General features: G+C 40.7%; 2 protein-coding genes and 1 pseudogene across 3 annotated transcripts in view; 2 read left to right on the top strand and 1 right to left on the bottom strand.

Annotated features, from left to right (window-relative positions):
* Positions 1 to 22993, bottom strand: part of KLHL3 (kelch like family member 3) — a 259558-nt gene that overhangs the window by 208229 nt on the left and 28336 nt on the right. The gene's annotated exons all lie outside the window — the stretch shown is intronic.
* LOC116586533 (cytochrome c oxidase subunit NDUFA4-like) lies at positions 4593 to 5087 on the top strand. The gene has a single exon (XM_032336638.1). The coding sequence runs from the start codon at positions 4668 to 4670 to the stop codon at positions 4914 to 4916; it is 249 nt and encodes an 82-aa protein (XP_032192529.1). The 5' UTR covers positions 4593 to 4667; the 3' UTR covers positions 4917 to 5087.
* LOC116585705 lies at positions 8904 to 19482 on the top strand (annotated as a pseudogene).

Below are 22993 nucleotides of genomic sequence, written 5' to 3'. Positions count from 1 at the left end.
TCTACTTGTGATTTCTCTCTGCCAAATAAATAAATAAAATCTTTAAAAAAAAAAAAAAAAAAAAAAAAAGAAGGGCCACATGCATACCAATGTTCATAGGAGCAAGGTCCACAAGAGCCAAACTGTGGAAGAGCCAAGATGCCCTTCAACAGATGAATGGATAAAGAAGATGGGGTACATATATACAACAGAATATTACTCAGCCATCACAAAGGATGAATACCCACCATTTGCATCGACATGGTTGGAACTGGAGGGGATGATGATAAGTAAAATAAGTCAAGCAGAGAAAGACAATTATCATATGGTTTCACTCATATGTGGAACACAGGAAAAAGCACGAAGGACAATAGGGGAACGAAGGGAAAACTGAATGGGAAGAAATCAGAGAGGGAGCCAAACCATGACACACTCTGGACTCTGGGAGACAAACTGAGGGTTTCAGATGGGAGGGGGTTTGGGGGATAAAGTGGCTGGGTAATGGGTATTAAGGAGGGCACGTATTGTGGTGAACACTGGATGTTATACATCGCTAATGAATCACTGAACACTATATCAAAAATAATGGTGTACTGTATGGTAGCTAACTGAAGATAATAAAAAAAAATAAAATTAAAAATTAAAAGTATAAAAGACCAAGGCAGGACAGAACTTTGTCTTTTTCAGTGAGTCAGATTCTTCTTCTCCATTAAGGGGACATAGAACCTGAAAACAAAAGTTACGGAGTTATTCATTTGGAGGCAGTCTTCTCATTCCTGGGATCCCAGAAGATGCCTTCTGGTTTTCTACAGCAGGAGTCTTTGACTCCCGCTGTTACAAGAGAACCATATCCTGGTATTTCAACTTTTACACATTTCTACTGCCTGTGAAGTTTCTCAATTTAAAAACAAAGACAAACCTGTGTGTGCGTGCGCACATGTGCACCAACACGTGCACATTTCTGCACAGCACCTAGAAAAATGTCTGAAAGATTCCAAAATGTTAACAGTATTTATGCCCAGGTGACAGGACTTTGGGGCGACTATCTCTACTTCTTTTTCCTTGTCTCATCTTGCCTTCTAACCTCTCTTCCTCTTCCATTCTTTTTGCTTATTAGCTCATCCATATTTTCTAAATATTCTACAAGAAACATGTATTATTTTAGTAATTTTTCAAACTGGAGAGAAAAAGAGTAAAACAAACAAACAGAAAACAAAAACACAAAACAAACAAAAAACCCTAAGAATCCAAAGTTCCTGACAATGAGGCAGCTGTGGTACAAGAAGTCAAGTGACAATTTGTATAAACTCAAGGTTTATACAAATCATTTATTCTTCCTATGCTTCAGGTTCCTCATCTACAAAATGCATTACTTATTCAATAAATATTTAACAAGCATCTACTATGTCAGTAAATATAATAGTGATCAAGACTGACATAATTCCCCCCCCCTTCGTGGCAATCTATCAGAGATGATACTTTTTAAAAAATGTCTTATTTAAATTCAAGTTAGTTAACATAGAGTGTATTGTTATTTTCAGTGGAAGAACTTAGTGATTTTTCAGTTGCATATGACATCCAGTGCTCATTACATCACATGCCCTCCTTCGTGCCCATCACCTAGTTACCCCATCCTCCCACCCACCCCACCTCCAGCCTGTTTCCTATAGTTAAGAATCCCTTGTGGTTTGCCTCCCTGTTTTCATCTTATTTTATTTTTCCTTCCCTTGCCCTATGTTCATCTGTTTTTCTTCTTAAAACATAAAAGTGAAATCATATGATATTTACCTTTCTCTGATTTATTTTGCTTAGCATAATACCCTCTTGTTATATCCACATCATTGCAAATGGCAAGATTTCTTTCTTTTCAATGATTGAGTAATACTGAGGCCATACTTTTTTAAAAAGTAAATTATGGCAAGTACTGTAACAGAAAAAATAGAATATTATAAAGGCATTTAGCAGAAAAAACTAATGTCACTTGGGGAGAATGCAGACAGAAGGAAGATAAAGGAATATTCTTGGAAGAAATAATTTTTAACTGGTATAAGATACAACTTTACACCAGTTAGAATGGGAAAAATTGACAAGACAAGAAGCAACAAATGTTGGAGAGGTTGTGGAGAAAGGAGAACACTCTTACATTGTTTGTGGGAATGCAAGCTGGTACAGCCACTTTGGAAAACAGTGTAGAGGTTCCTAAAAAGTTAAAAATAGAGCTACACTATGACCCAGCAATTGCTCTACTAGGTATTTACCCCAAAGATACAGATGTAGTGAAAAGAAGAGGCACACGAACCCCAGTGTTCACAGCAGCAAAGTGCATAATAGCCAAACCGTGGAAAAAGCTGAGATGCCCTTCAACAGACAAATGGTAAAGAAGATGTGGTCCGTAATTAAAACGAAATATTAGCCATCAGAAAGGATGAATATCCAACTTTTGCATCAACATGGATGGGACTACAGGAGTTTATGCCGAGTGAAATAAGTTGAGCAGAGAAAGGCAATTATCATAAGATTTCACTTACTTGTGGAACATAAGAAACAGCATGGAGGACATCAGGAGAAGGAAGGGAAAAATGAAGGGGGGCAATTCAGAGGGGAAGATGAACCATGAGAGACAATGGACTCCAGGAATCAAACTGAGGGTTTTAGTGGGGAGGGAGGTGGGGGAAGGGTGAGCCCCATGATGGGTATTAAGGAGGGCACGTACTGCTAGGAGCCCTGGGTGTTATAGGCAAACGATGACTCATGGAACACTATACCAAAAACTAACGATGTATTTTATGGTGACTAACATAACATTTAAAAAAGAAAGATATAGTTGGCAGAAAAAAACAAACTGTATTTGTCTCAAACAGCAAGCAATGAGTCTGAAAAAAATAAAATATATTAAACTTTTGACCAAAGAAAGAAATCAAACTTCCTTAATAATAAAAACAAAAAGCCAGAAAGAGAGACTGTGAGATTCTGAGAAACTAACTGAGGGTTTTGGAGGGAAGGGAGGTGTGGTGTTGGGTGAGCCTAGAGGTGGGTATTGTGGAGGCATATATTACATGGATCACTGGGTGTGGTGCATAAACAATGTATGCTGGAACACTGAAAAGAAATAAAATAAAATAAAATGGGGGGGCAGAAAAGAAAATAATTTTTTTATTTTATTTATTTGACAGAGAGAAACTAGGCAGAGAGGCAGGCAGAGAGAGAGGAGGAAGCAGGCTCCCTGAGGAGCAGAGAGCCCGATGCGGGGCTCGATGTGGGGCTCGATCCCAGGACCCCGGGATCATGACCTGAGCCAAAGGCAGAGGCTTTAACCCACTGAGCCACCCAGGCGCCCCAAGAAAATAATTTTTAAACTGAGATCTAAAAGATGACTAGGACTTAGCCAGGGAGAGATGAGGCTGGTTATGCCCTCAATTGTTTCATAATTTTATGTTCTAAGCTGTGTTACTGAATCACAGAGTCCAAAGGGCCATCTGTCACTCATCTTGTCACTTTACTCATTAACTCACATAATCCTAAAAACATTCTTGTGGGTAGATAATGTTACTTCAGTTTACAAGTGAGGAAAGTGTTACTTAAGCAAGTTGCCTAAAGTTACACTGTGGTAAATCCTCACTGATCTAATCTAAAATCCCATCCTCCTCCATTCATCATTCAATCATCATTTACTAAGTACGGCCAAGTTCCCTGCTAGACGCTGGCGATGAAGAGAACAGTCAGACCAAATCCTTGCTCTTGAGGAATGCACTTTTTGAGGGGGGACTGTAAGTTGCCGGAAAATTACAACATCGTGATGTGTTTAGAAAAAGGCAGAGTGGGACTATGCCTTTTCATCAGACTCTAGTTCCCTAGCTCCCCTAGGAAACCCAGGAGGTACATGATCACTGACAAACACTATACAAATTGGGAAATTTGCAAATCTGTAGCTGAAGCCCAGCATCCCTGACTGGCACTGATTCATAGCTCTGTCTGCTGTACCATGAGGCCCCGCCATTTTGTTTATGTGCAAATCTTCCAGGGGAATGTGTGTCTAAATCATACCCACTCATCTTACTATGCAGAATAAGCACACTCTCAGGCATCCCAGACGGTTGAAGAACCTCAGCAGTAGCATCACAAGCTCTGAGAAAAAGACATGCATCAGCTAAATAATGCCTGTTATAACCATGGGATACTTCCTGAGAATTTTCAGACAACACCACCTTACCCATATGTCTTCTAAAGAACACCCCTCCCTCTCTGATTTCCAGAAATTCAGAAAAGAAGTACAAAACCAAGATTTCAGAGTTGCTCCCGGAAGAGCTTCAACCAGGAGCTCTCAGAAACAGGTATTGTACCTAATTTTGGAGTCTAACAAAAATGTCACCCATCCAGCTTGGAAGAATTAATCTGGGATATATCTTAAAATTCAATAATTCAGTAGAACCTATACCTACAGTACTGTGTAAAGGAACCTCAGTTCCTTCACAGAGCAACAGAGGACAAGAGCTCAAAGGTCTTAGGTCTTATTCATCCCTCTGAGAGGCCACAAGATGCATCCATTTGCTCATACATTAAGACCAACAATGAAATTGCCATGGTGGGACATGGATTATAAAACAAGGTCCCTGGGTAGGTTTTACTTAGTCCCGGGCCTGCCGCGTTTGGTTTTTCCCTTTCCTGGTCAGGAGGCCTCTGCCGCAACCATGTTACGCCAGATCATCGGTCAGGCCAAGAAGCATCCGAGCTTGATCCCCCTCTTCGTATTTATTGGGGCAGGAGGTACAGGAGCAGCACTATATGTCTTGCGCCTGGCATTGTTCAATCCAGATGTCAGTTGGGATAGGAAGAATAACCCAGAACCCTGGAACAAACTGGGTCCCAATGATCAGTATAAGTTCTACTCCATGAATGTAGATTACAGCAAACTGAAGAAAGAAGGTCCAGACTTTTAAATGAAATGTTTCACTATAAAGCTGCTTAAAATGAAGTTCTTCCAGAAGCCATCCACACAATTTACCACTTATCCAGGAAATATTTCCCTTCTAAATGCATGAAATCATGTTGGTGTATTGTGTTGGGGTTTACACTGAATAATAAATACCTGAAACTTGAAAAAAAAAAAATGTCCCTGGAACCCAGGAGTCCTGGGACTTTGATCTCAACTCTTCCATGGGCTTATTTTGCAGCCCTAAGCATGTTAACCCCTCTGTGCCTCAGTTCTGCCCTCTATAGAAAGGGATTCCCACTGTCCTCCTTTCTGGAAAAGATGTAGAGATGACACTGGAATAGCATTTTCTCTGTAGCCCCGTGTTTCAGTAGTTACCTCACAAGATTGATTGTAGGTGGGGAGACATAGGTGGGAAAGAGAAACACATTATCCAAGCATAGTGGGGAAAGCGTAGGTTTTGAGCCATCCAGTCTTGGGCTTGAATTGTGGCCCTACCAGATACAAGCTGTGTGAAAGCAGCCAAGCTTCATTAACATCTGTGGCCCTAAAGTTATATCCATAAGAGAGAGAGTAATCCCTGCCCTGAAAGACTGTTGTGAGAATTGAAGATAATGTATGTACAGTGGCTGGCTCAAGAAGGGACTAAACAAATAGCTGCAATATTAAAATCTCTGACACCAATATAAGCCCTGAAGAGATTGCTCTTCTATAAATTTACATGCATAAGGCCCAGCCCACAGATCAGAGTTAGGCTGAAAAATCTATGGAAAACTCTAAATTCCTAGAGATGATAGGAGAAAAACATGAGATGATTTCAAATTCCTTTCAGTATCCTTCCTCAACACTGGTCATGCAGAAAAATACTTTCCAGCTTCACGCAGCCACAGCCTTCTATCGTTCTCACAGGAAATCTCGTCACCCCAGGCTTCACAACCTGACTACAGAATACTGAGGGGAAGGGGGACGTGGATGGTTGGAGGAAGGGCTTTAAATTTTAAATGTGTGGTTCAGGTGGGTTTCCCTGAGGTGAAGCTGAGTCAACACTTGAAGGAGAAACAAGACATGAGGACAACTGAGAGAAGAGAGTCGAGGGAGAAGGTACAATAAGTTCAAGGGCCCTGAGGCAGGAGAGAGCCTGGTGGATTCAAGGAATAGCAGGGAGACTGAAGCGGTGGAAGTGAGGGGAGAATAACAGATGATAAGGTCCAAGAAGTGAGAGACCTCACAATATTGTCTCTAAAGTGATGGTCCTCTTTTAGACCTCCGCTCTTCCTTCTAAAAACTAGACAGAAAGATAATATTCAAGAACAAGGTACTTGAAAAGGATAAAATGAAAAGATGATACAGTGAACAAAGTAATGGACTGGGATTTGGAAGACATGAGTTCAAGGCCAGGATCTAACACAAATGAGCTATGTGGCCTTGCACAAGTCACTTCAATTCTCCAAGCCTGTTTGCTTACCTATAAAATGGAAAGATCCAGGCTAATAGAGATTTGTTTAAATCTGAAAAATCATATACAAAGTATTCTTCAACAAAGAGCTGAACAGCTGGATATCCATATGAAAAAAGGGTTTTTTTTCATTCATACCTCATACAATATAAAAGCTCAAATGGATCATAAACCTATATATATAGTTTAAAGTCATAAAACGAAAAAAGAAAAAACCAATAGACTTGCTTGAAAATGCACTATGAAGCACAATAAAGCAAAGTGCAATTAAATGAGGAGAAAAATAAAGTTACAAAACTTACAGAACAAAACATAGGGCAAAAAACATTGCAGCCTTGGGTCACACAAAGATTTCTCAGATACAACACCAAAAGTATAGTCCTTTAAAGAGGAAATTGAAAAAATGGACCTCATCAAAATGTAAAACTTTTGCTCTTGAAAGACACTGATTAGAGAATGAAAAGACAAGCCAAACAGGGACAAAATATTTTTCAAGCATATATCTGATATATGACTTGTGTCCAAGGAGCGCCTGGGTGTCTCAGTTGGTTAAGCATGTGCCTTTGAATCAGGTCATGATGCCAGGGTCCTAGGATCAAGCTCTGAATCAGGCTCCCTGCTCATCTGGGAGTCTGTCCCTCCCTCTGCCTCTGCCCCACCTCGACTTGTGCTCCCTCTCTGTCAAATAAATAAAATCTTTAAAAAAAAAAAAAGACTAGTGTCCAAAATACATAAAGAACTCTCAATACTCAGTAACAAGAAAACAACCCAAATTTTTAAATGGGCAAATAACTGAAAAAACATTTCACCAAAAAAGACATACAGATGGCAAATAAGCACAAAAAAAGATGCTCAGGCATCATTAGTCACTAGGGAAATCTAAATGAAAATCACAAGACACTAACTACTACACATCTCATCAGAATGGCTGAAAAGACTGATACAAACCAGGAGTTGATGAAGATGTGAAGGAACTGAATCCTCCTAAGATGCCGACAAAATCAGAAAGAACACAACCACTTTACAAAACAGTTTGACAGTGTTCTTACAAGTTAAAAAGACACCTACCTTTTGATCCAGTTACTCCATTCCTAGGGGTTTACCTGCTTGAAATAAAAGCATATATCTGCACGAAGACTTGTACATGAATGCTCCTAACGGCTTTCTGTACAATTGCCAAAAACCAGAGCCATTCAAGGTCCACTGACAAGCAAATAAATAAATAAACCATGGTATTTTATATAATGGGATACTACTGTGGAGTAAAACAGCATGAGCTACAGATACTACAACATGGATGACTCCAAATAATTATGCTCAATGCCAAAAAGCCAGACACTCCCCCTCCAAATGAAAATGAAGTACATACTGCATATGTCACTTACGTAGAACTCTAGAGAATGCAAATTAACCTCTAGGGAGAAAACAAATCTGTGGTTGTCTGAAGACAAGTGTGGGAGGATAGAAGAGAGCTATTCTATAGAGCCATGAGAACACTTCTGGGAGGAATGGATGTGTTGGTTATCTTGATTGTGGTAATGGCCTCATAAGTACATACACATGTCAAAACTTATCAAATTATACACTTGAGGGGTGCCTGGGAGGCTCAATGGGTTAAGCCTCTGCCTTTGGCTCAGGTCATGATCCCCGGGTCCTAGGATCAAGCCCCAAGTCAGGCTTCCTGCTCAGCAGGGAGCCTGCTTCCCCCCACCCCCACCTGCCTCTCTGCCAACTTGTGATCTCCGTCATCAAATAAATAAATAAACTCTTTAAAAAAAAATTATACACTTTAATATGCGCAATTTATTGTATGTTGACAAACCACAATAAAGCTGTAAAAAAACTTTTTAAGACTTATTTATTTGAGAGAGTGCACAGGGAAGAGGGTCAGAGGGAAAGGGAGAGAGAATCTTAACAGACCTGATCTCAGTGTTCAACGCAGGGCTTGATCTCGAGACCCAAAATCACAACCTAAGCTGAAATCAAGATCAGATGTTTAACTGACTGTACCATACAGATGCCCCTATAGAAAAAAAATTTTTTTAAGAAACACCAAGTATTTACTCCATTTCAAGTCAGCAAACTTTACTAAGCAACTACCCTGTAGCAAGATCTATGTCATGTACATGAGAGGCAGAGACAAATGAAACCAAGTTACTGACTTCAAGGCATGGAGAGCCCCAGGGAGGAAGCTTTAAAGCAATTTCACATGCACACTGCACTATCACCATCTTATGGGGGAGGGAACGAGAACAGCCTCTGCAAGTGTTAAACATGGATCAGAGTTAACTCCCTTCCCTCTCTCGCCCTAGAACCTTCAACCCACAAACTGGGAACAGTATTATTCTCCCCTCTGAACTTTAGAATGTCAGGGCTGGAACAGTTTACAGAGAGGACTGAGGTTCTGGGGGAAAAGGACTTGCTATCCACCACAAAGCTAGTCAGTAGCAGAATTAAGTGAGAAGGCTGGTGAGAAGAATTTTTGGAGTAAGTTACATTAAGACAATATGTATTCTCTAACCGAACTGACCGTGATTAATGGCTGAAGATTCTCAAATTCACAAAGAGGCTTCAAATGAAATGAAGCTGCATGAGCTGACTTCTTACATAATGAGTCTTCAAAGAAATTATGTCAACTATCAGTCTCAGAGCCTTGAAACTTCAGCCTTTAAAGCTGACTGTGGATTTAACTGCCAAACTTTCCAAAGTTTCCTTTCTGCTCTGTCACCACTCAAAGACTTCTCAGGGGAAGGCCTGTGCAGGTAGGTCAAGGGGTAAACATGGGAAAATCTGTGCAGACAGCATTTGTGGTTCATGATCGCCCCCGTCAAGACAGACCATAATACCCACGATGATGATGAACAAACAACAGATCTCTCAGTTTATCCCTTTTTCCTTCTTCTCCTGCCCTCATCACACACCAGAAGCAATTCTATAATCACTACTTCCAGCTAAATCTACCCTCTTCCTCTCCCCTCCTCCCTCCCAAACATGACTCATTTACCCCACTCCCTAGGAGTGAATACATGCATCTTCTAAGTCCTAAGAATGGCAAGAAAAAGAATAAGAGAATTGAGCAGGAATGGTTATTTTGTCAGGATAGACTAGTACTTGCTATGGCAATAAGCAATACCCAGTCTCCCAGGGCTGGGCCTGGGAGTGGCAGGGGGTGGAATGGGGGGCGGGGGGGGGGGCAGCAGTGAGGTCTGCTCTGCATAATTACTCAAGGACCCAAGATATTGAAGCTCTGCCATCTTGTAGTTATATCATCTAGAATACACAACCATTTCAGTTACTAAGGCAAGGACAGGAGGAGCTGAAGAGTCTCACACCAGCAGTTAAATGCTTTGGCCTGAAAGTGACATACACACCAATTCTGCTCACAACTTCTGGCCAGAAATATTCCTATGTGCCCACCTAAATGCAAGAAATGGGAGAATACAACACGGTAGTGTGCCTAGAAGAAGAAGAGAATCAGATATAGGTGAACACCAGAAGTCTCTACTACAAAGGATCTGAAGTTCAGACAAGTCAGCTCATAGCCTTTACAGGGGATCATGAAGGGCTTTACAATACCTCATGATTATCATTCTTCATTTTATAAGAGAAAATGATTATCAATCATTACCTGAGTATCATTCTATCATTTTTCATTTTCTAAAATTCTAGGAATGACAGGTTTGCTGTTCAGTCCTTAAGCCTTGACTTTTGTCATGAATGTTTGTTCCATGTGACTCCTGCTCTGGTGCTCATAGGGCCATCAATTAATTGACCAAAAGCATTCCCTTACAGCTTCTTCCTAAGATAATGAAAAAGCTTCTTCTACACTGCTATTCCTTTTTGTCCTACCTTCTTGGCACAGCACCATCATAGTCACAGACTCCTAAAAATGGTCAAGAAAAAGATAACTAAAAATAAAATTTGCTATCCTCGAATCTGGGTCAGAAAGCCAGAAGAAGATGACCAACAAATATGTGTTTTTAATTATCTACACTATGTGTTTTAAAGATCTTGTACTTTTAAAAAAACAAAGCAAAGCTCACCACTCACCCTTCCCAAGGTGGCCCTTCTACTCCAGTTGAGACAGTCATTTATTTTTTCCACAACATATGGTCACTGCAGTCTCTGGGCCTTTGCCCTTCATCTCTTCATCTGGTCTGGAAAGCAACCAGTTTTGATCCATAATTTTCTTCATCCAAGACTCACCTTCCCTACAGAGCCTTTGCTTGGCAGGCCTGACTCACACTGTGTCTCCAGTCCTTGGGCCCGCTCAGCATGTACATGTACACAAAGACATCTATTCCTGATGCCCACCCACCCCTTCTCCATTTCTATGCACAGTACAATGCTTCCAGGCTATCAGCCTGTCCCCAACAAAACTGGGAGCACCTCAGCCATATACTCAGGCCCTTACATCTCGACTCTCACTGAGTGACCAGCACAGGGCCATATCTACTTGATGAGTAAAAGTAAGTTTACTGACTTTCTATCAGCTAGATAAAAACCAACCTTAAGAATTTACCCAAATTCCTCAAATCATTATATATAACAGGAATGAGGGGTGCCTGGGTGGCTCAGTCAATTAAGTGGCTCCTTCACTCAGGTCATGATCTCAGGGTCCTGGGATGAAGCCCGGAGCTGGACTCTCTGCAGCGGGGAGTTGCTTCTCCCTCACCCTCTGCCTCTCTCTCTCTCTCAAATAAATAATTAAAAAGATGATAGATAGATAGATAGATAGATAGATATAAAAACAGGATTGAGAATCCCTTTGTCCTATGAATCTTGCCAGAGTGAAGAAAGTGAAGATTAATAACCAAGAAAATATGTATTATTTATTCAAGAAAAACAAGAAAATATGTATTATTTATTCATCTTCTCGTGATTTCACATACAGCATCTGTTTCCTCACAAATTTCCAAACAGGATCATGCGGGCATCTTACTGGCTCACATCCATCACAGGATAGCCTGCCTACCTACTGCAACTGACATTGTTAATCACTGCACCAAGTCTGTCACTGTGTGATTTAAGTGTTTTATCTTGGATAATCAACATAACAACGCTAGGAGAAAACTCTCTGCTGCTTTTCTTTTCTTTCTTATTAACATACAATGTACTATTTGCTTCAGGGGTCCAGGTCTGTGAATCATCAGTCTTAACACAATTCACAGCACTCACCATAGCACATACCCTCCCAATGTCCACCACCCAGCCACCATATCTCTCCCCCCACATGCCCAAGCAACCCTCAGTTTGTTTCCTGAGATTAAGAGTCTTTTACAATGTGTCTCCCTTCTTATCCCATCTTGTTTCATTTTTTCCCTCCCTATCCCCCATGATCCCCTATCCTGCCTCTAAAATTCTTCATATCAGAGAGATCATATGCTAATTGTCTTTCCCTGATTGACTTATTTCGCTCAACATAACACCCTCTAGTTCCATCCATGTTGTTGCAAATGGCAAGATTTCGTTTTTTGATGGCTGCATACTATTCCTGTGTGTGTGTGTGTGTGTGTGTGTGTGTGTGTGTGTGTGTGTGTGTGTGTTCTTTATCCATTCATCTGTTGATGGACATCTAGGTTCTTTTCTAACCATACACAGGCATAGAGTGCATGGTTGGACCTTCATGGAATATATGACAGCCCCTTTCTGGCTCAATTTCCCAATCAACAGAATGACAACTATGCTCCTTCACTGTGCAGATCTTGTCTTATGAAATGAGACAGGGCCCTAAACAAGACTCTCTCCTGATGTAAGGGCAGTGGAGAAGAATAGCATCCTATGCAGTTCACACTTAGGAAAGTCTTCCAGAAAATCTTGCAGAGCAGCGAAAGGAGACAGATCATTTTCAGCTTTCCCAAAGCCTTCCAGATTTATCCTGAAGGCCTTCAGGTGGCTTCATCACACACCTTTAGAACAGCACCAGGGAAAGTGTCCCCACTCCTCTAAGAGTATAGGACATTTGTCCTTAAAATCCAACCACCCAGTTGTGAGGAAGCTCAAGACACAAGGAGAAGCCACATCAAAGTGTTTTGGCCTTAGCTAAACCCCAGCTGACAGTCACTGTCAACAGGAAAGGAGGAGAAGAGGAGTGTCTCTGTGTCCCACCCACGCTTGCAGGTGGTGTGGGGGGTAGTCAAGGATTTATGGCCCAAGGCTGCCCACCAAAGTGAATACCAGCTCTCCACTTTCTCTGTCAGCCTGGACCAGGCAACCTACTCGGACCCTTTTACCTTTGTATACTAAGAGGAAGGATTGGCCTCGGTCAATGGCCTTCAGTGAGCCTACCTCCACAACACAGAACCCAAATGTGACCAGAACCAGAACCAGACCAGAGTAGAACCAGTGATCTCACATAAAGTGGTAGCCCATGTCACCTACTTCAGAAGCTAGAACAAAATAGATTGAGGGTCTTTGAATGTTGGAAAACTTCCTTGCAAGTCCATCAAGAAGATTCACATAAGAAAGTTGTATACATTAGTTGACCAAGAAAAACCATGCTGTTAGAAAGGAAGGCACTGGGGGCAGTGGCTGGCTCAGTAAAGCATGCGACTCTTGATCTCAGAGTTATAAGTTCAATTCCCACTTTGGATAACCCCCTAAAATTTTGAAAAAGAAAAGAAAGGAAGGCCCTAGAGAAAAATAGCCCAAATGTCTTTTCACCAATAATTAATTAATTAATTAATTCCAAATAGCATCAGCATTCATGATTACTCAAAACTACATAATAATTCATCAAGTAGATATACAATATTTTTACTAATCATTTCTGTAGTTAGATGTTTAGATTGCATCAAAGTTTTCCATATTATAAATGCACTGTAATAAAATGACATTGTGATAAAACTTTGATTGTATTTTGGATTATTTCTTTATGACAGATTCCTAAAAGTGGATATGTCAGGTCAAAGGTTAGAAACATTTTTACTGTGCCTGATATTTTATAAATCAATGATTAATTCTTTAGTATCTTTTGGCTCTAGGGTACTGGAATTCTACTAGTAAGAAATGGAATCCCCTTCTGTTTAAACATTTTTTAAGGCAGACAGATGAGTAAAAAATAGCCAGGTGGGGGGTGCCTGGGTGGCTCAGTGGGTTAAGCCTCTGCCTTCAGCTCAGGTCATGATCTCAGGGTCCTGGAATCGAGTCCCACATCAGGCTCTCTGCTCAGCGGGGAGCCTGCTTCCTCCTCTCTCTCTGCCTGCCTCTCTGCCTACTTGTGATCTGTCTATCAAAAAAATAAAATCTTTAAAAAAAAAAAAAAAAGAAAGAAATAGCCAGGTGGTGGGTATTAAGGAGGGCACGTATTGCATGGAGCACTGGGTGTGGTGCAAAAACAATGAATACTATTATGCTGAAAAGAAATTTAAAAATTAAAAAAAAAATAGTCAAGAAAGCACACTCTGGAATAGGACTGCCTGGGTTCAAATCCCAGTCCTATCACTTGTTTGCTCTGTAGGCATAAACAAGTTACGGAATCCTTCTGAGACAATGTACATAGAGCACTGGATCTGGCACAAAGTGAAAGCTCAAAAATGCTAATCACTCTTGTTGTCTTTAGATTAGTAAAAAGAAGATGAATCCTAATTCAAAAAGCCAAGAATTATCCTCAAATAACAGAGTAAGAATACACAAAAAACAAATGACAAAAAAATATTTTTACCTAGATTATAAGTAAGCAGGTTCATTTACTGTGAATACTATCTACATCATTGTGGTTATTACATATAAATAAAAATAAATACCATCTTAATGAGTGCTTATTCTCTTTAAAAGCTTGGGGTGCCTGCGTGGCTCAGTGGGTTAAAGTCTCTGCCTTCAGTTCAGGTCATGATCCCAGGGTCCTGGGATCGAGCCCCACATCGAGTCCCACATCAAGCCCCACCTCAAGCCCCACAACAGTCTCTCTGCTCAGCAGTGAGCCTGCTTCCTCCTCTTTCTCTCTGCCTGCTTCTCTGCCTACTTGTGATCTCTCTCTCTGTCAAATAAATAAAATCTTTAAAAAAAAAAAAAAAAAGCTTTACATACACTGTCCCATTTAAGACTCACAACAACTCTGTATGGTGGTAATAATAATAACAACAGCTAATACTTTCCAATTGCTTACTATGCATGATTCTAGGTAATAACATTAATCCTTATACACTTGTGAAAAGGGACTTCTCATTTTACTATTATTCTCATTTTACAGACAATGTAATCTAGGCACGCAATGGAGGGTATTATGGTCTGTCTTGGCGGGGGCGATCCAAAGTTATAGAGTTAATAAGGTAGATATCATTGTGCCCATTTTATAGATAAGAAAACTAAGGCTTACGATAATTACCTATAAAAGTAACTAGGCCAGGCTTTGAACCAATATTTATCAGACCCTCAAGTCACAAGCTCTTACTTTACCACTCTGTTCCCTTTATATGGATTTACTTGTACAGAGAATGCCCTGCACAAGAGAACAAATGTTTAAGGCTGGCTTCCCTCATTCCCGCCTTCTTTTGCCTTCAGCTATGGCAAACTGAGAATGGTCTCATTTGAACATTGCCTCTGAGAATATAATTGGGAAGACAACCCTCGTGCAAAAACCTATACAATGAAACCTGTCCTTTAAGTGGATTCTTCCCCTCTCCTGACATAATATCCTTGAGAGTTTCTTTTTTTTTTTTTAAGATTTTATTTATTTATTTGACAGACAGAGATCACAAGTAGGCAGAGAGGCAGGCAGAGAGAGAAGGCAGAGAGAAAGGAAGCTGGCTCCCCAAGGAGCAGAGAGGCCGATGTGGGGCTCAATCCCAGGACTCTGGGATCATGACCTGAGCCGAAGGCAGAGGCCCCAACCCACTGAGCCACCCAGGCACCCCTCCCTGAGAGTTTCTAATGCCTACCTTTCAGATACTTGGCAATTCCTAGTGATGTACTTTTGGCAAAGCTGCTTCAAAAGATTTTTGTTGGGGTGCCTGGGTGGCTCAGTCATTGAATGTTCTTTGGCTTAGATCATGATCCCAGGGTCCCAGCCCACATTGGGCTCCCTGCTCAGTGGGGAATCTGCTTCTCCCTCTCCCTCTCCCCCTCTCCACTTCTGTTCCCTCTCTCACTATCTCTGTCAAATAATTAATTAATTAATCATCTAATTAGCTAATTAGCTGATTGACTAATTTATTTTTGGAGTGGGTACTAGAGAGGTCTCCTGTTTCCCTCTGCCTCAGAGAACCCTCAAAATTCTCACCACTGGGAGAAATAAAGCTGCTTCAAAAACCTTTCAAAACACCTGGAAAATACATTTGCAGAGGGGCTGAATCCACACGAAGAAAGCTGGATTAAAGTCCAAACTCTTGAATGAACTAATTGTTTAATCATGAACAGATTATTTCCCTTCCCTGTGCCTCAGTTTCCTCTTCTGTAATGAGAAGTTGGATTAGCTGGTTTTCCAGGGCCAGTAGAGCTCTGATTCAAGGAAGAAGACAACAGTGAGTTTGGAGTCTATAGCAGTGAAATCCCAGGAGGGCAAGAGTTGTACTAAAGCCCAAAGCTCAGAACAGATTTGCAACCATTAAACAAGACCTGCCAGGGTTGGATTAACTTCCACAGTAGAGGAAGTGCCCTGGGATTCGGATTTAAGAACGTGAGTCCTTTGAGAAATTATTTTATGTGGAGTTGAAGGATTCGGTGGAGTGAGAAATGTAGGAAGTGATAAAGGAATAAATCCTGTTCACCTTTGCAGAGCAGAGCAAAGCAGCATCCAAATCCCTTTCCCATTTTTTTCCCCTATGCTAAAGACAGGAGCAAAGACAGGATCCTGCTGCCACCTTGTGGCACACTGGGCAGTTGAGAAAGAAGGGTTTACTTAATCTGGGTCCCCCAGTCTAAATGCCCCTCAGGAAAGCACATCCTCCTCCTCCAGTACAATTACACAGAGCTTGATAACTCACAAAACACTTTCAACCTTATTATCTCATTTCATTCTCTCAACAACTATGTGGTGGGAAGGAGGTAAAGCTCCATTTTACGACAGAAGAAATTACATCACTTGCCTACAGTCACACAGTCACTAACAGGTAGTCAGAATTTGCACCCACATCTCCTGACTCCAAATCAGGTGATTTGTTGAATCCATTGTGCAGGGTGGAGATGAAACAGGTTTAGCTATGCTCTCTCTAGGATTAGGAAATGAGAGAAGGAGGCTTACAAAGAAGAAAGCTCAATTTCTTCCCCAGACAAAACTGGCCAAAGACCATAATTAGGTTGCATGTCTATAGAAAAAGGTATCCAAATAAGCCTGGATTCCTACCTTCCTTCCTAGTTAGCACATTCTTGGCTAACATCTCTAGGCCTCTCCAGCTGCTCTGCCTTCCTTGGCTCCCCAGACCAGACCAGGCATGGGGGCTCAAGATTTATTTATAGCTAAAGGCTGAACACCAAATGGATCCCAGTCAAGGGAGCCACAACACCCAGAAATCCACAAAAACTACTTGAAGTGTTGTTCTGCTCCTGCATTAGAGATCATAATACTGGTGGCTCAGTTCAAATTTTCTTTTAAGTTTTACAGGGAAGTGCAACTGGCTCACCCCATAATCGTGTCATGCTCACTGAAACCTGAAGGGCAAAGCTGGGGTTGTAAGGTTCAACTGGCATATAGGTGTAGCCTCAAATTAATCTGAGACTTCCCAGTTTCTCCAAGGCAACCGTAACTTCTTTGATATAGAATTGCAAAGCCCAGTGCCACAACTTCCCACCACCATAAGTATTCTTTTAGTTTCACTCATTCATTCACTAAGTGAGTAGACCACATTCACTAAATGAAAAGGACATTTTCATGAAAAAGACAATCAAACCCTTTGATTAAGACTTTGTTGCCTAGTGGTGAAAAGAAGGAAAGAACATAATTACAAATGCATGTAAATATTAAGTGTGTGAGGAGTGCCTGGGTGACTCAGTCAGTTAATTGTCTGACTCTTGGTTTTGGCCAAGGTCACATCATGATCCCTTGGGTCCTGGGATCAAGCCTGGCGTCCAGCTCCACACTCACTGGGGAGTCCTCTTGAAAATTATGTCCACTTGCCTCTCCCTCACCTCATTCAAATAAATGAATTTTTAAAAAAAAATAAAAGATTTTTGTGAGAGTCAAGTGATATAAATGTATGCAAAGCATCTGGCTTTGTGCCTGACATACAGTAAAGACTTAATAAACAGCCATTGATATTCCTTATCTCTGTGCTTTTTATATTTCCTTTGCCAGACATTACCTTCACCTTCTCAAGCTCTTTTACCCGTTTCTCCTTTAGAGCCATCACAAAAGTCTCTTTTCTTGAGTGCCACAGGTTATGTCAGTTGTTTCCCAGTGAGTGCTCAGAACTTTTGTTCACATCTCCTTTACTGTATTTATGTGACACCAATTTGTGTTTGTTTGTAAGTCTGTCTTTCAGGTCTGAGAGACTCCAGAGGACAGAAGCTAGGTCTTACTCATTCTGCCCTAGCACCTAACATAGTATATGACTCAGTACCTGAAATTACTGTTGAACAAAAATTTCTATTTAAGTTGAACCTTAAGTCACCAAATAGCAATTAAAGTATATCTTTGGATGGCCTTTTGAATGTGAATACTAACTTATTAATGTTGTACATGAAAAATGGGGCACCTGGGTGGCTCAGTTGGTTGAAAAACTGCTTTCAGCTCAGGTCATGATGCTGGAGTCCCAGGATCGAGTCCTGCATCCGGCTCCCTGCTCAGCAGGGAGTCTGCTTCTCCCTCTGACCCTCTCTCCTCTCATGCTCTCTCTCTCTCTCTCTCTCAAGTAAATAAATAAAATATTTTTTTAAAAATTTTGTACATGAAATTATTGGAACTCACAAGGAATGATTATCAAGGATTAACCCCTAATATGAACTGACTAGACCAAAACAGGTCAAAATTTCATTACAGGAGGCTGGGGATGGATGCATGGGTAAATGAAAGGATCCTGGAACCCAGGTGGAAGCTCAGGAAATGGGTACAGGACTTCCTTGGGTAGCCAGGGACACTTTGGGAGTATTCAGTGGGGAAGTGAAAGGAATCACATTAAGAGTGGATAAGAGAGGCTCTCTGCTCCCCTTTGTTCAATAGACAGACACATCTTCTGGTGCAATGCCAGCCACATACCTGAGACACAGTGGTGGAGGTTGCAGTAAAGGGATTTGACTGTACTGGGCACCAGGGCTAGTTTTAACTCTGGCAAATTGGGTACTGTCACCATCAATGGCCCATTCACTGTCATCAGCTGCATGGTCTACATGTTCCAGGATGATTCCATCCACATAAAATTCAATGGCACAGTCAAGGCTGAGAACAGGAAACCTGTCATCAATGGAAAGCCCATCCTGATCTTCTAGGAGCAAGATCCCACCAACATCAAATGGGATGATGCTCATCTCAAGTATGTTGTGGAGTCCACTGGGGTCTTCACCACCATGGAGAAGATGGGACTCACTTGAAGGATGGGGCTAGGAGCGTTATCATTTTTGCCCCTTCTGCTGGTGCCTCCATGTCTGTGATGGGCATGAACCATGAGAAGTAAGACAACTCCCTCAAGATTATCAGCAATGCCTCACCAACTGCTTGGCCCCTCTGGCCAAGGTCATTCAGGAAAACTCTGGCACCATGGAGGAACTCATAACCACAGTCCAAGTTATCAAAGTTACCCAGAAGACCATAGATTGTCCCTCTGGGAAGCTGTATGATGCCTGAGGAACTGCCCGGGACATCATTCCTGCTTCTACTGGTGCGGCTAAGCCTGGAGCAAAGGTCATCTCTGAACTGGGAAGTTCACTGGTATGGCCTTCCGTGTCCCACCCTAACCTTGTTATCATGGATCTGACCTGCCACCTAGATGAAGCTGCCAGATACAATGACATCAAGAAGGTGGTGAAGCAAGGATTGGAGTACCCCCTTAAGGGCACCTTGGGCTACACAGAGGACCAGGTTGTCTCCTGCAACTTTAACAGTGATATCCATGCTTCCACTTTTGATGCTGGAGCTGGCATTACTCTCAATGATTACTCTGTCATGCTCATTTCCTGGTATGACAATGAATTTCACTACAGCAACCAGGCGGTAGACCTTATGGTCCACATGGTCTCCAAGGAGTAAGAGCCCCCCAGACCACCAGAATCAGTGAGAACAGGAAGAAGAGAGAGGCCCTCAGCTTCTGGGCAGTTCTTGCTCCAGTCTGTTCCCTAACACACCGAGAATCTCCCAGCATCTACCCAGTTTCTATTCCAGACCTCCTGAAGAAGGGGAGGGGTTTGAAGTATCCTACCTTGTCATGTACCATCAATAAAATATACTGCACCCAGAAAAAAAAAAAAAGTGGATAAGAGAGATTTAAGGATGGAAAAAAAGGAAGATAAAAGACAAACATCACAATTTTTCCATTAAGGAAGGTAATATAACCTATCATATAGGTGGTCATCATGTACTCTAAAAGGGTCAGTCTAGTTTAGAGATTTCTGCTCATGATGAAACCATTCTTTACCTGCTGAGAAGCAATTTTATCTTTCATCACAACAGAAAAAGAGGTCTCCAGATCCTTTTAAGGTGCCATTATTCCTTCAAATATTTTTCTGGTATCACTGCCCTTCCCCAGCTCCAATTACATGATACTGTCCCACAGCTTACTGATGCTCTATTCATTGTTTTGCTTTGCTTTTTTTTTCAGTCTTTTTTCTTTGTGTTTTATTTTGGAAAGCTTCTATTGTTATGCCTTCAACTGTCCAATCTGTTCTTCTACTGTGTCTAATCTATTAATTCCATCCAACATATTTCTCATCTCAAATATTTTTAATTCCTACATTTGGGTCTTTTTTTAATATCTTCTATTTTTCCTCCTTATTATGCTCATCTTTTCTTCTACCTCTTTAGCAACTGAAGTATATTTATAATAGCTGCTTTATTATTTTTGTCTACTAATTCTATGCTCTCATCTCTGGATTCTGTTTCTATTAATGGAATTTTATCCATGTTATGAATATATGATCTTGTTTCTTTGCATGCCCTACAATTTTTCATTAGAAGTCAGACATTATACCATTCCCCTTCCTTTAAAGATCACACTCGTGTGCTGTGAAGTATGTAAGCCTGACGATTCACAGACCTGTACCCCAGGGGCAAATAATGCGTTACATATTAATAAAAAAAAAAGAGATCACACTTGTGTGATACCTGTTGTCCAATATCTATAACATTGTTTTATATTTCTTGTTGGGTTTTTGTTCATTTAAGGTGAGAAGTATATTTTCATCCTGATACTCTGTCATGGCTGGAATTGGAAGGCTTTGCAACCCTAAATAAATTGATGCATTAATCATCAATGACTATTAACATCACAATAAATTAGATAATCAGAAATCATGTGCCTCCTGATGATACATCATTTATGAAGTGGCTTTGCAAAAAAAAAAAAAAAAAAAAAAGGATGTATCAAATTTGACTCTGATCAAGTCTGTAAATGTAACTACCAATTCATAGGACATACAGAGGACAGAGGAACATATTAAAACTACACCACAATGATACAAGCAACAAAATCAAAATTGCAGGAAACTCTGTAGAATAAACAACCAGTTTTCTTCAACAATTTAAATTACAAGAAAACTTAAAAGGTGGGAAGAAAGCTATAGGTCAAAGAGACTTAAGATATATCAATGTATTGTAATGTATGGACCTTATGCAGCTCTTGATTCAAGCAAATAAACTCTAAGAAAAATTTGGGACATTTATGAAACAACTGGAAATTCATATTCAAACCGAACAAGGTAGTTGATGGTATTACAGAATCACTTTTAATTTTAGGAGCAATAATGGTATTCTGATTTTTTTTTATTATTTTCTCTTCTAGAGAAACATTCTGGCATATTTAGAGATGAAATAATATGATGTTTAATAAGACTGGTTGCATATAAGTAATCATAGAAGCTGATACATACATTTGAAATTTTCTATTATAAAAGAATTTTAAAAGTATTCAAGAGCTATAAAATTAAGGGATGAACTTTAAATTTGGCTCTGACATCATCCTGCTCTGTACCTACGGACTACTTACTTCTCTCTAGGCTTCAGCTCTCTTTATAAAATATGACCTATAAAAGCCATCCCAATATACTTTCCATTATATCCACTTACGATCTATGTGATAGGGTAAAGTTATTCAATCTTTTTAAGCTTCAGTTTCCTTATCTTTTTTTTTTTAAGATTTTATTTATTTGACAGAGAGAGAAATCACAAGTAGGCAGAGAGGCAGGAAGAGAGAGGGAGAAGCAGGCTCCCCGCTGAGCAGAGAGCCCGATGCGGGGCTCAATACGGGGTTCGATCCCAGGACCCTGAGATCATGACCCGAGCTGAAGGCAGAGGCTTAATCCACTGGGTCAACCCAGGCACCCCAGTTTCCTTATCTTTAAAAGGCAACGAAAGTAGTAGCAAATTTTTAGGATTACTATGTGGGTTAAATTAGGTAATGTACATTAAAGCCCTCATCATAGTGCCTGGTACAAAGAAAGCACTCAGTAATTATCATTTATTATTATTATTATTATTACCATTACTACTATTACTATCTATTATTAATCTTGCTGTATCTAAGAGATACTACTGATTAAATCCTGTACATTTGTTTAAATTACTCTATATTTTATTCTCTTATCCCTTTCTTCTCCATATCTTCTTTCTCAAAGTTCTCCTCTAAAATTCTATGGAAAAATGTGCCCAATGGCACAAGCCAGGAGAGAAGCTTGGCTCTCCTTCCCAGGGAGAGTCACCGCCATGGGTCTGGAAAAACGGAGGTGCCACTTTCATCATATTCAGAATATAGTACGCAGCTGCTCTTCTGGTATGCCACACATCCTGAGGTTGCTCCCAAGGGCTAAAAACAGAGCTCAGGCCATCAGCCCATTGCAGCCAAGATCATTCTTTTTCAAGGTGGCCCCATTTCAAATAAAATGGGCACTTTATATGTATCCCTTTTCTAACTAAGAGTTGGTCTTCCCTCTCAGTCTGTGGCCTACTTGAGGACAAGGACTGTGTCTTGTTTATCTTTAGAGCTTATGCTCCTAGAAAAGTATCTGGGACAGAGCAGGTACTCAGTTCTTCCTGCATGAAGAAATTACTTGTCTATTCTTCTGTTTTATTTGGAGTGGGGTGACAACGGGAAAGGAAGATGGATAGACATGCAGAAAACCAATACTGGATGGATCTAACAGTCTTTATCAGGGAATACAAACTTGTTCCCAACTTCCAATTCATTTCTTCTCTTTATTTCCCACTACTCATCTTTTCAAAACTTTCCTCCACTCCCATGAACTACTTATAGTTCCCAAATACATGCCAAATATTCTTCCTTCTGAGCATGTGTTCAAATTATTCTCTCCATCTATTAATATCCCTCCCCCAACCCCCTTACCTTCACTCTTAACATGTACATCCTTCAAGACTTGGTTTCAGCATCCCCTCTTCCATGAAGCTTTTCTCAAACACTGTAGCTTAAAGGTACACTTCTTCACTTCCTTTAACACTTCACATTTAGGGCGCCTGGGTGGCTCAGTTGATTGAGCAACTGCCTTCAGCTCAGGTCATGATCCTGGAGTCCCAGGATTTGAGTCCCATATAT

The sequence above is a fragment of the Mustela erminea genome, chromosome 3 (assembly GCF_009829155.1).
Source record: "Mustela erminea isolate mMusErm1 chromosome 3, mMusErm1.Pri, whole genome shotgun sequence".
Lineage (NCBI taxonomy): Eukaryota > Metazoa > Chordata > Mammalia > Carnivora > Mustelidae > Mustela > Mustela erminea.
This window is presented reverse-complemented; position numbering and strand designations above follow the sequence as displayed.

Coding starts and splice junctions, on each gene's coding strand:
- LOC116586533 (XM_032336638.1), top strand. CDS start 4,668: ATGTTACGCCAGATCATCGGTCAGGCCAAGAAGCATCCGAGCTTGATC.